The sequence below is a fragment of the Protomyctophum bolini genome (genome assembly GCF_963924005.1).
Source record: "Protomyctophum bolini genome assembly, chromosome: 24".
NCBI lineage: Eukaryota > Metazoa > Chordata > Actinopteri > Myctophiformes > Myctophidae > Protomyctophum > Protomyctophum bolini.
Window position 1 is genome coordinate 25,016,739 of NC_137885.1, and position 16,028 is coordinate 25,032,766.

At 45.8% G+C, this 16,028-nt stretch overlaps 3 protein-coding genes across 7 annotated transcripts in view; all 3 read right to left on the minus strand.

Moving 5' to 3' along the window:
* LOC308311453 (double-stranded RNA-specific editase 1-like) overlaps positions 1-16,028 on the minus strand; it is a gene marked incomplete at both ends in the record, with an annotated part of 118,044 nt that overhangs the window by 16,193 nt on the left and 85,823 nt on the right. The window lies entirely within an intron of this gene.
* On the minus strand, positions 8,252-9,520 carry LOC308311454 (acyl-CoA:lysophosphatidylglycerol acyltransferase 1-like; the record flags this gene model as incomplete). The annotated part of the gene is made up of 1 exon (XM_080758142.1): positions 8,252-9,520. The coding sequence occupies one exon, from the start codon at positions 9,518-9,520 to the stop codon at positions 8,252-8,254; it is 1,269 nt and encodes a 422-aa protein (XP_080614268.1).
* Positions 12,899-16,028, minus strand: part of slx9 (SLX9 ribosome biogenesis factor) — an 11,556-nt gene continuing 8,426 nt past the window's right edge. Inside the window, exons 4-7 of one of the 5 annotated variants that reach the window (XR_013963645.1) lie at positions 15,522-15,705; positions 14,266-14,334; positions 13,373-14,116; positions 12,899-13,161 (exon numbers count right to left, since the gene is read on the minus strand). Coding sequence is in view for 1 of the 5 variants with exons in the window: in XM_080758073.1 (XP_080614199.1) it covers positions 13,981-14,116; positions 14,266-14,334; positions 15,522-15,705 (389 nt within the window). In the remaining 4 variants the exon portion in view is untranslated. Of the gene's footprint in view, positions 14,117-14,265; positions 14,335-15,521; positions 15,706-16,028 lie in introns of all 5 variants that reach the window. The other 4 variants (XR_013963646.1, XR_013963647.1, XR_013963648.1 and 1 more) reach the window with 4 other exon arrangements.

The following is a 16,028-nucleotide window of genomic DNA, read 5'->3' on the forward strand; positions in this document are numbered from 1 at the left end:
GTCCCATGTTAATAATGTATGAGAGAGAGAGAGAGAGAGAGAGAGAGAGAGAGAGAGAGAGAGAGAGAGAGAGACACACACACACACACACACACACACACACACACACACACACACACACACACACACAGACAGACAGACAGACAGACAGACAGACAGACAGACAGACAGACAGACAGACAGACAGACAGACAGACAGACAGACAGACAGACAGACAGAGACACGTAAGGCAGACAGACAGGTAAAGATGCAAAAGTACGTGTGTGAGTGTGTGACTGACTGACTGTAATCCAACCAGACTCCAGGGACTCATTCTGCAGGGTTAGATAACAGACACACATACAGGATCTGACAGAGATTCTTATCTGGCGGTCAACATTCACTTTCTCCCCTGAGCAAGCAGGCCTGCTCCATTTGCTCAACGGTGAAAATGGTCAGCAACCGTGGGTTCAAATACAGGGTGAAAGAGGACAGACACATCAACCCATTTAGACCTGATTCTACAAATGTCTTCTAAATCCTGACCCCATGTGTCTATATCAGTGGTTCTCAAACTATTTATTATTCATTTTATTATAAAGGACCCCCAAAATATTATGTAATTGGTCGCATTGACAAAAGATGCTGAAAACAGCAGCATTACAAGGTCACAGTGTGCCAATTCACACCGCGCTGTGAGCTTGTAGATCGGCCATTTTCAGCATATGAATTATAAATACACTTTGGGTATGAATTAAGCATAAGCTGCCTTTATCAGGTGGATCTACAGCTCACATTTCACTGGAGAAGTGGAAATTCTGCAGGTTTTGGGTCTTAAGATCGTTACACGTTTTTCACAAGCCCTGCCAGTCAAACCCCGTCTTAGGATATGGATTTTAGATCACTGCAGCGCATATTCTGAGCTTATACAATCTCACCCCTTAACAATATAATATTATTGGCAAAGTATAATAAACTATATATATATATATATATATATATATACTGTATTATACACAAGTGAAGGCACTCTGGAAACTAACTTGAATTAAAAGAAATACTAATTTAAAAACAAATGTAAAATATAAAACTGTCCGTGAACCAAATACATGTTAAAAACACCTGTGTGAAGTGAGGGGTGCTAACATATTAAAGTCTAATTCATGTTGATTAGGGGATGTAATGTAAAACAAACGGTGCAAACACAAACATTAAACGCCACTAACAATAAAGAGACATTATGACGTAATGAGGCACATTATGACGTAAACCTGTGTATAGGAGGGGCTATAATCGCCCCTTAAAAATTATTATAATTACTCAGTAATTATTTAATTAAATTAAATCAAAACTAAAATTATTAAAATTACCCAGTAATTATCTAATTTAATTAAATTAAATCAAAACTCAAATTATTAATATTATTACAATTACCCAGTAATTATTTTATTTAATTAAATTAAATCAAAACTCAAATTATAAAAAAATAATTTATTGAGGAGTTAGCGCCCCTCAATAAACGTGGATTATTTTGGGGGTCCTTGACCTGAACCATGTGCACTGCTGTGGACCAGGGTTCAGAACAGTGTTGTTTTCGTCGACTAAAACTAAGACGAAAAATGTTTTGTCGACTAGCTTTTTCCACTGATGAAAACTGGTAATTGGAAACTAAATAAAAACTAAGCTATGATGACAAAAACTAAGTAGGCCTATAACTAAATTAATATACTAAACAATTTTGTCAACAAATAGAAACTAGAAATGTTGTGGACAAGAGGTCCAGTATGAGTCATTTTACAATTAGCAGCATGCTGAAAATAGCGAATCTACAAGCTCACAACCCGTCGCGCTGCGGAGCGTTGTGAGCTTGTAGATCTGCTATTTTCAGCAAGTGTATAAAATTAGCCATTAAAACGGCATCAAGGCCCGCCAAAAAATCTTATGACATTTCTTTGACGAGATATCATTAGCCCATTCTTCTATAATTCTTCTGTTATACTTTAGCTATTGAAAAATTGCACATCTACAAGCTACTGCCGCGCTACTCATTCAGAGAGAATGTTTTTAACTCAAACTGTGCTTCTGGGGGTCGGCGGCCAAAAACATATAATTCTGGGGGTCCTTGACATGAAGATGATTTGAGAACCACTGATATAGAAACATGAGGTCTTACAGATAACTGTCATGAGTTATAGAAGGCATTTGTAGAATCGTCCTCGGGTCCAAATGGGTTGGACTCAAGGAGTAAAACGACGCACTGATCTCCCAGTCAGACGGATCTAAAGAAAACCGGATTAGAGAAATAAGCATTTTGTATTTTGTATTTTTGTATAATGTCTTTGTATTGATTCAAAGTCTTCAGTTCCTGTAGACTGACGGAGCGCTGCTGAGACATCACAGATCCACAATAATGCATCAAATGCACTTATTCTTTTTTTCTCCCTCCAAACTGCGCGTCTTCACCTGGCTTCCACCAACACAAGACGCTGCGTGGGGCAGGAAGGTGCCAACAGCATTACGTTACATTTACCCGTTTTGACCCCGAGACAGATTCTAAAAAAAATAAAGGGCTGTATTTTGCGTGTCTTAAGTACCAGGTCTTATTACCTAACTTGAGCAAACCAAAGACCTCCATGGAGGCGTGATCAATGCCATTTGGCTATTCTGACTAGTGGCCAAAGAGCATTGATCACGCCTCCAGGTCTTTAGTTTACTCAAGTTAGGTAATAAGACCTGGTACTTAAGACACGCAAAATACAGCCCAAAGTCTTCTAACTCCTAACCGTTTTCTGAAAAACCCCATGTTTCTATATCAGTGGTGCTCAAACATTTTCATGTCAAGGAACCCAAGAACGTTCTGTAAATAAACCCCCATCTGAAAATGTGTTGTTCCCTAGGGACCCCCCCCCCCCGCCACCCCAGAAGTAAAGATTTGAGTCCAATAAATATTTGATTAAGGAATATAATATGCCTTTTGTATTATTTCTGTACATTTTTTAGATTTTTATGTTAGACATAATATGGGAAATTAAGATAAAATCAATTATCAATTCATTCATGCAGCAATAATTTGTATGCAAATTAGGTTTGGGATTAGAAATTTAGAAGTTTAGGTTTAAATATTTAGACATTTTTAGTTTAGGATTAAATATTTAGAAGTTTTGTTTAGGGATTAGATATTGAGTTATGACAGATTTACATTTAGTCGTGCGCAAATCTGTTATTTTTTCTTTTTCCGCCTTTAAACTTATGGTAAAAAATTTGCTTATTTTTTAATGACAATCATAATGTCAATGTTCTCACAAGTGTGTGTGTGTGTGTGTGTGTGTGTGTGTGTGTGTGTGTGTGTGTGTGTGTGTGTGTGTGTGCGTACGTGCGTACGTGTGAATGATTCAGCGTTCAGATAATTATGATCAGTGTTTCCTCCTCCTTAAAAACGTTCACTCTGAAAGAGCATACATTCAAAGATTTGCGCCACATTTTCATGATTTTTCCGACAGCTAAAGTATAACATAATGCTTAAAACAGCAAAAGGGAAATGAATGGGTTAGACTATAGCCTCCAAGAGCAGATCTAGGGTCAGATTTACTGATTCACTACTAACTTAAATACTGAATCAGCAGCCAGGGAAGTTTGGTATACATGATTCATTTTGGGATATGGCGAAATTAACGTATTTAACGCACATTTGGGCATGTATTATTTAATTATTGATCGTGCAGAGGGTGAAATTACCTTTCTCTCAAAGTCAAGTTCAGATGAATGCACCAATCACTGCAGTCGGAGGGAGGGAGGGGCGGGGGCGGGGCTGTCTGGACAGCACAGTGTCACAACTATAGCAGATCTACAAGCTCACAGGGTCAGGCAGCACAGTGTCACAATAGGAGATCTACAAGCTCACAGGGTCAGCACAGTGTCACAACTAGCAGATCTACAAGCTCACAGGGTCAACACAGTGTCACAATAGGAGATCTACAAGCTCACAGGGTCAGCACAGTGTCACAATAGGAGATCTACAAGCTCACAGGGTCAGCACAGTGTCACAACTAGCAGATCTACAAGCTCACAGGGTCAGCACAGTGTCACAACTAGCAGATCTACAAGCTCACAATGTACTATGAGTATGAGGCATCACAAAGCTAGACAAAGCCATGGGCGCACGCACGCACGGACGGACGCACGGACGCACGCACACACGCACGCACGCACACACGGACGGACGCACGGACGCACGCACACACGCACGCACGCACACACGGACGGACGCACGGACGCACGCACGCACACACACACACACACACACACATTAGAAAAACACTGACATTTAATTATTAGTCTGTTCTATTCTTCATGCTGTGGATTTCCTCCTCACACATATTATATATATATATATATATATATATATATATAATTATATTAAAGTAGGATCTGATATTTTACTCACAACAGGAACACGGGGCGTCCGACAGACCGTTGGATACACGGTGGCGGTGCACACTACGTAGATTATGGGCGCACAATTCCCTGGTTCAATTCCCAGCCGGCCGAACCACCTCTGCTCGCTCTCTCTCTCTCTTCCTCTCTCCCTCTCTCTCTCTCTCTCAAAAAGAAAACTGCACAAAAAAAAACAGTTGCCCATTTAAGAGGATCATACCGTAGTTACCGTAGTAACCGTGCACTATACCGTGAACGCTGCTGGATGTTGCCAGGGGTCATCCAGGGGTCATCTGGCTTGTGGAACATTTATTTTTTGTCGCAGACATACAAATTGAGTGGACGATAACATGACCAGAAACACACAAAAGGCTCGCCCCGAGTGACCGTAACAGGCTGTAACTCAGGTCCACTAGCACAGTTGGACTCCTAATATTCCATTAGTGTCGTAGTAAATCAGTGTCACATATTGTGAAGATAACCTGGAGGCTTTGATATGAAAAGGTTGGAAACCACTAACTTCACTACGTAAAATGAATAGTTTCAGATGTGTATATTATATTATATTATAACTTTTTATCAGAGTGACCAGCTGAGCACGGCTGTGTACCGACCTCTCTTTACCGTGGGGGGAATTCCAGGGGGTCCCCAGCTAAAGGATAGTTTGGAAACAAAATGGACCCTTATGGGTCTGTAACTATGAGAGTGTATACAAATGGAACCAAATGGACCCTTACGGGTCTGTAACTCGGAGAGTGTACACAACAAGGAACCAAATGGACCCTTGTGGGTCTGTAACTCTGAGAGTGTACACAACATGGAACCAAATGGACCCTTGTGGGTCTGTAACTCTGAGAGTGTACACAACATGGAACCAAATGGAGTTAATGGACCCTTACGGGTCTGTAACTCTGAGAGTGTACACAACATGGAACCAAATGGACCCTTGTGGGTCTGTAACTCTGAGAGTGTACACAACATGGAACCAAATGGAGTTAATGGACCCTTACGGGTCTGTAACTCTGAGAGTCTACACAACATGGAACCAAATGGACCCTTACGGGTCTGTAACTCTGAGTGTACACAACATGGAACCAAATGGACCCACTAGGGTCATTTCTACACTTAGTTAAATTAACATTGATTTTGCAATCAATCAAAATTGCATGGTGTCCAAGAGATAGAAAGCCATTAAATGGAGGTCCGTAGCCTAATGCATGTCAAACCTTTCAGGCCTGTTTTCTCAACTCACTGTTTCTCTGCAAGACATTACTCTATAAGACATTACTCTATAAGACATTATTCTATAAGACATTACTCTATAAGACATTACTCTATAAGACATTACTCTATAAGACATTATTCTATAAGACATTATTCTATAAGCCAGCCCACATCTCCAAAACTGGTGGGTCAAACTGAACAACCAGTATGTTAATTTGAAGCTATGATTCCCTGCTTTCACATGACTTGAAAACACTTAAATTAAAACAAATCCAATGGCAGTCCCTCCTTCAAATGTTGTCATAAATATGAACTTTAGTGTGAGAGTAGACCGGATAATTAATGTCTTGTCATAAATATATGAACTTTGGTGTGAAAGTAGAGCACATAATTAATGTCTTGTTTACTTTACCTCTGGAAAGCGTCATGGCGGCTAAAGGTGTGTCAGGTGTGTCAGAAGCAACAAGCTAACAACAACAACAGCCACAAGTATTTCCTCTCAGAACGGCGGATTTCAAAATAAGAGCGTACAGCGTTCAGCAGGAAGTAGATGGTTAAACATGTTTTACATAATATAGAAGTGTCTTTAGATGTTCTGATGACTTGAACATGGAAGACCGTGATGGAAACATGTCTCAGTGCTTTTTCTGGGTTTCTTAGCAGTAGTTTTTGTATTTATCTGTAACCATTGTACAATCTGTCAATTAAATGTTTAATCAATCAATCAAAGTTTCTGACACGATAAAAAACAACACGATTAATGATGAATTAATTGACCAAAACAACACAAAAAAACACAGATTGTAGATCTATATAAGCTCGCAAATCGATGCTTAAAACTTGTAGATCAGCTATTTTTCCACTAATGAATCCATGATCCATTCCATGAACGAAGCAAAGCAGAGAAGATAACAAAAGGCTCCGTCTACAATACAGTACAGTAGCCTACAGTACAATACATATCCGTCCATTTTCTCATGTACTTTGGTGTACTTACTGTGCGCGATGCGATCAGCTTAATTCTGTAGGAAGAGATGCTCTTCTCTGCGGCTTCTGCGCATCTCTCTCTCTCTCCCCGTGTGTGTGTGTGTGTGTGTGTGTGTGTGTGTGTGTGTGTGTGTGTGTGTGTGTGTGTGCGTGCGTGCGTGTGTGACTGTGGGGGGGGGGGGGGGGGCAATCCATAGCTGTCGCTTTTCATTGGTTAGGAGGAGGGTGAAAATGAGATGGACATCTCACATCTGTGACTGACAGGCTTCCTGATTGGCTACTTTATTTTGACAGTTGTTTTTTTTACTTTATATTATATACACATACAGTGACTGTATCGAAATATTGATTTTCAAAAAAATGAAGTAGGCCTTTATCGAAATTTAAACAACAATTTCGCAATTCCGCAATTTCCCAATTTCCGCAATTTCCGCAATTTCCATTTCCACAATTTCGCAATTTCGCAATTTCCGCAATTCCGCAATTTCCGGAATTTCATTTCCATTTCTGCAATTTCCATTTCCGCAATTTCAAAAAACATGGGCTATAACCCATCGTTTTTTTCATTTTTTCATTTTTTTCAAATCCTCAAAAATGATGAAAAACGGCGCGCTATAGTATGCCGTACGATATGGGCTATAGCCCATGGTCCAAAATGATGAGAAACGAGGCTAACTTATTTTTTATTTTTTTTCAAAAAACATGGGCTATAACCCATCGTTTTTTTCATTTTTTCATTTTTTTCAAATCCTCAAAAATGATGAAAAACGGCGTGCCATAGTATGTGTGAGAGTGTCGAGCGGCCAAGGCAACACATGAATAGAGACCAGTCCAGGGGACCTTCAATAAGGCTTTATTTCTCAATCACTTTGACATGTCATATGCATAACAACCTGTCATATCTGAGGTTACAGACAACTGACTGCTTCTTATAGGGCAGTCCATTACCTGGTTAGCCCATACCATTCCCCATGGGTAACCATAACCATATTCCACATTCTTAGAATCACACAATGCCATTTTATATAAACTTACTCCCTGTATATGCACCCTCAATCCCCATTTACAATTAGTAGTTAGCATAGAGTATATACACAACACATACAGGATTACATTCATTGTAGTCCATCCCAATCCCCCCCTGCTATCCATTTCCCACTTGGTCCCTCCCGGAAATAAGAGATAACCCATCGTTTTTTCCATTTTTTTCAAATCCTCAAAAATGATGATAAACGGTGTGCTAACTCCATAATGTGTGTATTCTCTGTGTTCGTGTCAAGGTGTGGGTTTGTCCATAATGTGAGTATTTCCTGTGTTCATGTCAAGGTGTGGGTTTGTCCATAATGTGTTCAAATACAATGTTCATCTATTTACCAAAGAATCACTCATTCTATAATTATAATTATATTATATAATATAATCACTGTGTTTACTAATTTGCTCATTAAAAACACTGGGGTGTGATTCGTTCTTTTTTGAGTGGTGCAGCCACTCCAAGGACCAGTAATGTGTGTCCCTATGTCTGTCTGTCTGTCTGTCTGTCTGTCTAGGGTACCAACAGGTGACAAAGTGGCGCTGTTGAGCTTCACACTGTGCCCCCCCCAAACACACAGAGAGTTGCACCACTCAGAGCACTGCTCTGAACACATAGCCACACAGGTAGTGCAGCACCTGGTACCACATGACGCCAGAGGCCAGTGCCAGGAGATGGACCCCCAGGAGCCACGAGCTGTCCAGGGTCACGGGCCTGGCCCCCCCGCCGTCCGGGGTCACGGTCTTCTCCCGACCTTCGGCCGCGGGGGGGAACACCCCCGTGTGGTAGAAGTGCGCCAGGAGGCGGTCCTTCTCCACGAACCTCTGGTAGAGCCAGGCGGTCAGCGGCTCCGTGTCCACGGGGACGTGGCGCGCGGCGAATGTGCGGTAGTGCACATGGATGACCGTGGGCGGCCGCTGGCCGAGCACCCACGTCTGGATGTCCATGGGCCGCGCCTCGGGGTACGCCATGGTCACGTCCACCACCCAGCGGAGGCCCCGCCCCCCCACGGAGGGGGAGGAGGGGGGGAGGTCCTGGCCCGCCCGCAGCGTCCTCAGGATGACCTGCGCGGCGCCCAGCCGCGGCAGCGTCACGTGCGTGAGGTGCGGCAGCGCGTTCTTCCGGGCGAACTGCTGGCTGGCGGCGCGCCGCTTGCGCAGGAAGCCGCCCTCGGGGAACAGCACGATCCACCCGTCGTCGCGGCGGTCGCGGCACTGCCGCCGCCGCGCCTCCAGGTGTCGCGCCAGCGCGGCCAGCTGCGCGCCGCGGTGCGCGCGGCCCTGCCGGATGAAGAAGTCCCCGTGGAGCGCCGACACCACGCCGAAGTTGCTGTAGCGGAACACGTGGTCCATCAGCCAGGTGGTGCGGCGTACCACCGTGCCCTTGGCCAGCAGGGCGGTCAGCAGCGCCGGGATGTCCCCCGTGGCCTGGTGGTTGACCAGCAGCATGGCCCCTCCCCCGCAGACGACCGCCGAGAGGTCGTCCCCCCACTCGGCCACCGTGTAGCCGGCGCTCCAGCCCCAGGACGCCATCACCGCCTGCATCCAGCCGTACATGAGGCCCTCGGCGCGCCAGTAGAGGGCGCTGCCGCCCCCTCCCCCCAGCAGGCGCAGCGGCTGCAGCAGCAGCAGCCAGAGGCAGTAGGACGGGATGACCGTCAGGTTGTTGAGCAGCGTGAGCGCCAGGCGCAGCGCCGGGAGCGCCAGGAGCCACGCCCACCTGCAGCCGGTGGTCGCTCCGCGGAGACGCGGAGGCGCCATCTCTTTTTTCGTCGTTTCCGATTTCAAAATGTCTCCCGAAGTATCCTTTGACGCCACATGCTGACCTCTGACCTCGCTCTCTGTCTCGCAAGAGGAGGTCATCTCGACCTCATGTGGACATGCCATGACATCACTATACTACGTCTGTGCTGTGATGTCACTCATCTCCATATTTGGACAAAGTGTCAGACCAAACGAGTAGAGCTTGGTCTGGTATCCCCTGTCTCTGTCCTCTCCTGTCCTCCTCACTCACATCATGTTGTTTCTATCCTCTACGTCCTCCCGGTGGGGGCTCCTCACTAACATCATGTTTCTATCCTCTACGTCCTCCCGGTGGGGGCTCCTCACTAACATCATGTTTCTATACTCTACGTCCTCCCGGTGGGGGCTCCTCACTAACACCATGTTTCTATCCTCTACGTCCTCCCGGTGGGGGCTCCTCACTAACACCATGTTTCTATAGAGTACATACTCCCGGTGGGGGCTCCTCACTAACATCATGTTTCTATCCTCTACGTCCTCCCGGTGGGGGCTCCTCACTAACACCATGTTTCTATCCTCTACGTCCTCCCGGTGGGGGCTCCTCAATAACACCATGTTTCTATAGAGTACATCCTCCCATTGGGGGCTCCTCACTAACACCATGTTTCTATCCTCTACGTCCTCCCGGTGGGGGCTCCTCACTAACACCATGTTTCTATCCTCTACGTCCTCCCGGTGGGGGCTCCTCACTCACATCATGTTGTTTCTATATCTTTTCTTGAAAATGGAGGACCCTGATGTAAACAAATCTTTCTCTGGTTTTATCCTTAGTAGATTTTGTATCGACCTGTACAGTAATAATAATAATAATATAGTTGCAAGCAGCGATGAGGCTGGACCAAGAAAGAAGACAATAAGCAATAAGAACAATATGCACAACTTTGACTGACAAGCTGAGTTGACAGTAGCCGGAAATAGGCCAATGTAACGGCATAAAGCTGCCCCAAAACAGCAAAATTGTTGCACGAGCGTGAAGGGGGGACCCTTCGAGCTTCAGTGCCCAGGGGCCCTCATACAGTAGGTGTTAATCCGGCCCTGCCTATTGGAGTAAGACTGCTTTCAGTGCTATTTGGCATGACCCTCTACCATATTGTACAGTTGCAAAAGCATATGACGCTGCATGTCTGTATTAGGGACAAAAGAAGAATTTTCACAAACCAGCAATTTTCATTGGCTCATAAAAACTTCTTGGACCCTTAAATAATAATAATAATGATACTAATAATAATAATAAGAGACCTGTAAGTACCTTCCATTCTACTACAAACTGAATACAAACTTCAATCAATCAAGAAATTGGATTATTATCAAAATATGACCAAAACTATTCAAGTTATTTTCTAATCAAACACATTAACCCACTTCCAGTTGTTTTTGATGAATGATTGTATACTTGTTTATAAAGCTCTCAATGGTCTCGCACATTCCTACCTACATGACTGCCTGCCTAAATATGTCCCAAACCTTCCTACCTGCCTAAATATGTCCCAAACCGCCCCCCCCCTAAGGTCTTCTGATGGCCTGCTTGCTTTGCCTAAAAAAACTAAGAAATACGGGGAACCAGCTTTTTGCTTCTAGGGGCAACAAATTCCCACTGTACCTTCGACAGGCAGCCTCTGTAGACATTTTTAAAGCACAGCTCAAGACCTACTTCTACACTCTTGCTTTTAATTTATCTTTTAATTTTTTGTTATTCCTCACTGTATTGCATTACCGCTAATTTTTTTTATTTTATGTTTATGCCTTGCTTTTCTTTCTGTCTCCATTGCTCTGTAAAGCACTTTGAGCTGCATTTCATGTCATGAAAGGTGCTATACAAAAAAAGTTGTATTATTATTAAGGCCTGACATCGGAATTTAAAAAGTATGTCTTCTAAATCATGACAGTTTTCTGAAAATATTTCTAGCTTCAGTGGTTCTCAATATTTCATGTCAAGGACCCCAAAAAAGTTGCAAAAATGATATGAATTTTTTTGGCCGCCGACCCCCATCTGAAAATATGTTGTTCCAGGGTTAGGGTTTTTTCTCATAATTCTTATCCCACAATGTTGCAACCCGTTTTTTTTCACCCAGTGCCAATTATCTAATCCTGGGCGCTACACTTCCTCTGCCAACCTGGGGGGGGGGGGGGCAACGGACTGACCTCATGCTTCCTTCTATGCATGAGGAGTCCAAGCTGCTTCTTTTCACCTGACAGGGGGGAATTTCCCTGGCCGGACGAAGCACGTGGAACTTGGAAGGAACACGTTATTCCAACCAATTCCTTTGCCCTCCATCAGGCGCCCCGGCTGGCCAGGGGGAGGTAGTTGGTCTTTACATTAAAATAACCAGTGGGTATAAGGTGTGGTGACTACCTTTTTTCACTGACGAAAACAACATGGAAACTAAATTAAAACTATGCTATTAAGACTAAAACTGAGACCAAATTTAGTGGACAAGAGATAGCTCCAGTGTAAGTCATTTTACACTTGGTTTCATGCTGAAAATAGCAGATCTACAAGCTGCATTCTGGAATTAACTAGCTAGACTATAGACCGCATTCTGGTCCGTTTGACTGGAAATGTACCTCGAATTGATTCCAACCACTTCCACTTCTCTGTCTTTGTTACAACATGGAAACCTAATTTCCTAATATTAATTATATCATGTTCAATATGAGCGTCAGATATCGTAGAAAGATCATGCAGACAGACAGATAGATAGATAGATAGATAGATGGTAGCGAGCTCTGATGACTTAATTTGACACTGTGATACATTATTGATGAGATCTAATGGCTCGAGACCTTGCAGAATCACACCTATTGATTAGGCGTTGTTACTGGGTCTGAGAGGCTAAATGGCATCACGTGGTGGTCCCGTGGCTCAAATGGGTCTGAGAGGCTAAATGTCATCACATGGTGGTCCGTGGCTCAAATGGGTCTGAGAGGCTAAATGGCATCACATGGTGAAAACCACTGATTCTGATGAATAATTGTGACAGGGACAAAATCAACATAGAAATTGTGTTTTTTAATTGAAGCACAATTGATTACTACTGTGTGTGTATGTGTGTGTGTGTGTGTGTGTGTGTGTGTGTGTGTGTGTGTGTTGGGGCATGTGTGTGTGTGTGTTGGGGCGGGTGTGTGTGTGTGTGCGTGTGTGTGTGTGTGTGTGTGTTGGGGCGGTGTGTGTGTGTGTTGGGGCGTGTGTGTGTGTGTTGGGGCGGGTGTGCGTGTGTGTTGGGGTGGGTGTGTGAGTGTGTTGGGGCGGGTGTGTGTGTGTTGGGGCGGGTGTGTGTGTGTTCATTATCAGTCCAACTTGGAATATAGAAAACACTCTTCCTAACACGTTCAAATGTTTCAAAATGAGCACGAAAAAAAAAAAAGAAACGGCGTATTGGGATGTTTTTGACTAATGGGAGGGTGCGGGGTTGACCGTGGTGGGTTCTCATGTGGGGGTGGGGGTGCGGGGGGGTCATGTGAGGTGGGCTCGGGGAAGAAGAAAAAACACACCCGTGTGAAGTGAGGGGCGCTCTTATCATCTCACAACATCAATTACAACACAATGTGTGTTTAAGCAACGGGTGCTAATGTTTGTTTTAGTCCTCAACACAAACATTACATTTCTCTTTATCGTCTATGAGGCGTTTTCTGAAACAAGCATCGTTTAAAGACAACCATTAAAGCTGTATATAGGAGGGGCTAGCGCGCCTCAAAAAAACCTCTCTGCCTTGGAACTCACTTGGGCCCCCTTCCCACCGGGGCCCCCCCTTTCCACCGGGGCCCCCTTTCCACCAGGGCCCTTTCCACCGGGGCCTCCTTTCCACCAGGGCCCCCTTTCCACCAGGGTCCCCCCTTTCCACCAGGGCCCCCCTTTCCACCAGGGCCCCCTTTCCACCAGGGCCCCCCTTTCCACCAGGGCCCCCTTTCCACCAGGGCCCCCCTTTCCACCGGGGCCCCCTTTCCACTGGGGCCCCCTTTCCACCAGGGCCCCCTTTCCACCAGGCCCCCCTTTCCACCGGGGCCCCCTTTCCACCGGGGCCCCCTTTCCACCAGGGCCCCCTTTCCACCAGGGCTGAACCGATTTACGTGCTTTTATATTTTTCTTCCTTTTTCTTCTCCTGCCTAAATGTGAGCCCGGTCCAGAGGCTCAGAACCACAAAATCATCAAACGTCGGTTCAGGAACCAAAATGATGAATTACTTACAGATTGGAAGATGCAGATGTGAAATAAACAATGGCGAAAGGAAAGGGACGGGAACCTGTGGGGGTTCGCTTTGCTGCCGGGCTCCGTTTAAAGGGACAGGAACCTGTGGGGGTTCACTTTGCTGCCGGGCTCCGTTTAAAGGGACAGGAACCTGTGGGGGTTCGCTTTGCTGCCGGCTCTGTGTAAAAGAAAACAACTAAAAGCACCCGTACGGTTCCAAGACTCTAGAAACTAGTTCTCTAGGTGGAGAAAAGGGGGCGGTCGGCTTGGAGGCGGGTTGGTTTTGTTTTTGTGGGGGGTGGGGTGGGGGGGAGGGGGGTGAGAGGGGGAGGGGTTAACTGGGCCCTCCTCCTCCTCCTTCCTCTTCCTGTTTCATCCTCTTCCTCAGCTGCTCAGCGATGTCCGCCAGAGGGTCTGCCGCAGCCGCCAGGCTCCTCGCCGCCTCGCCGAAACGGCTGCTCTCCGACTCTCTGGAAGAGGAGAGGAATCGCACAGGTTTTGTTAGTGTGTGTGTGACTGTGTGTGTGTGTGTGTGTGCGTGTAACTGTGTGTGTGACTGTGTGTGTGTGTGTGTGTGTGTGTGTGTGTGTGTGTGTGTGTGTGTGTGTGTGTATCTTACAAGAACTTGCGTTTCTGAGGCTGCTTCATCAGGCTGAAGTCTGTCGGCTCCGCCCTCTTCTTCACTGGCCTGGAGGTCAGAGGTCAACAGGAGGTCAGAGGTCAACAGGAGGTCGGAGGTCACATTTTGAACATTATGTCACTGGGTGGATAAAAAATTAAAAGGAAATAAACAATGTCTCCCCCTAACGTGCGCGCGCACGGCTCAGGAATGTCCCGTGCAGATTTTAAAATGTGGCGGTCCTACTGCGTCCTCTGCGTACCAGCAGAGATAGATAACGCTCTTACTCCTCCTGGTACCAGCAGAGATAGATAAGATAGATATACTTTATTAGTCTCCCGAGGAAGAAATTTGTCTTAGACAAAGGGCCCGCATGCAAGCGTAGCCCTAGTCTACGAACCCCGAGTCTAGCGGGCGAGTCTAGGGCGTACCCCCACAGGTAACTCCTCCTGGTACCAGCAGAGACAGATAACGCTCTTACTCCTCCTGGTACCAGCAGAGACAGATAACGCTCTTACTCCTCCTGGTACCAGCAGAGATAGATAACGCTCTTACTCCTCCTGGTACCAGCAGAGATAGATAACGCTCTTACTCCTCCTGGTACCAGCAGAGATAGATAACGCTCTTACTCCTCCTGGTACGAACTACAAAACGGACTGAAGCTGAACATCCGCATTATTCACAGTGTTATTGTTGTGTTGACATAATATCTCCAGGGTTCTGCAGTCCCACAATGAAGGAGAGATGATCTCATCTCTCACTAGTCCACCTCCATCTCTCACTAGTCCACCTCCATCTCTCACTAGTCCACCTCCATCTCTCACTAGTCCACGTCCATCTCTCACTAGTCCATCTCTATCTCTCACTAGTCCACCTCTATCTCTCACTAGTCCACCTCCATCTCTCACTAGTCCACCTCCATCTCTCACTAGTCCACCTCCATCTCTCACTAGTCCACGTCCATCTCTCACTAGTCCATCTCTATCTCTCACTAGTCCACCTCTATCTCTCACTAGTCCACCTGGTCCGTGTTTATAAATCAACTGGGCGCTATAATGTAATGGATTAAATAACACCGGGTGTTAACATGTAAAGGTTTTATCGCGCGTAACACTTAATATCCATTACCGGGTGTTACAATGACAACATGCTGTGTGTGGTGTCTTGACCGGTTGTTGTCCACATTGGAAATATATATATATTTTAAAAAGCCCCCACCCCAAAACATTTAAATGTAAAACTAGAAACAGACTCACAGTCTGTTCTTGCGGTGGCTGCGCCGCTGCGACGTGGCTGCGCAGCCGGCTGCGGGGACGCTAAGCAGCTGCGACAGCTCAGGGAGAGCCTCGGCCAGAGGCTTCATGTCTCCAACCACCGGCATGGCCTTACGGCGCGCCTCCGCAACCTGCTCCTCCCTCTGACGCTTGATGGACGAGATCTCTGGAGGACGGACAGACGGAGGGACACAGAGACAGACGGAGGGACACAGAGACAGACGGAGGGACACAGAGACAGACGGAGGGACACAGAGACAGACGGAGGGAGAGACGGACGGAGGGACAGACAGACAGAGGGACAGACAGACAGAGGGACAGACAGACAGAGGGACAGACAGACAGACAGACAGAGGGACAGACAGACATGTCAGGAAGGCTGTCACAATTACACAATCAATGAAGTTGACGGTCGAGGCACCTCGGCCGCTAATCCAGCCGGACGACGTGCCACAGGTTCAAGTCCCCCACCCCCCCCCCCCCCCCTCA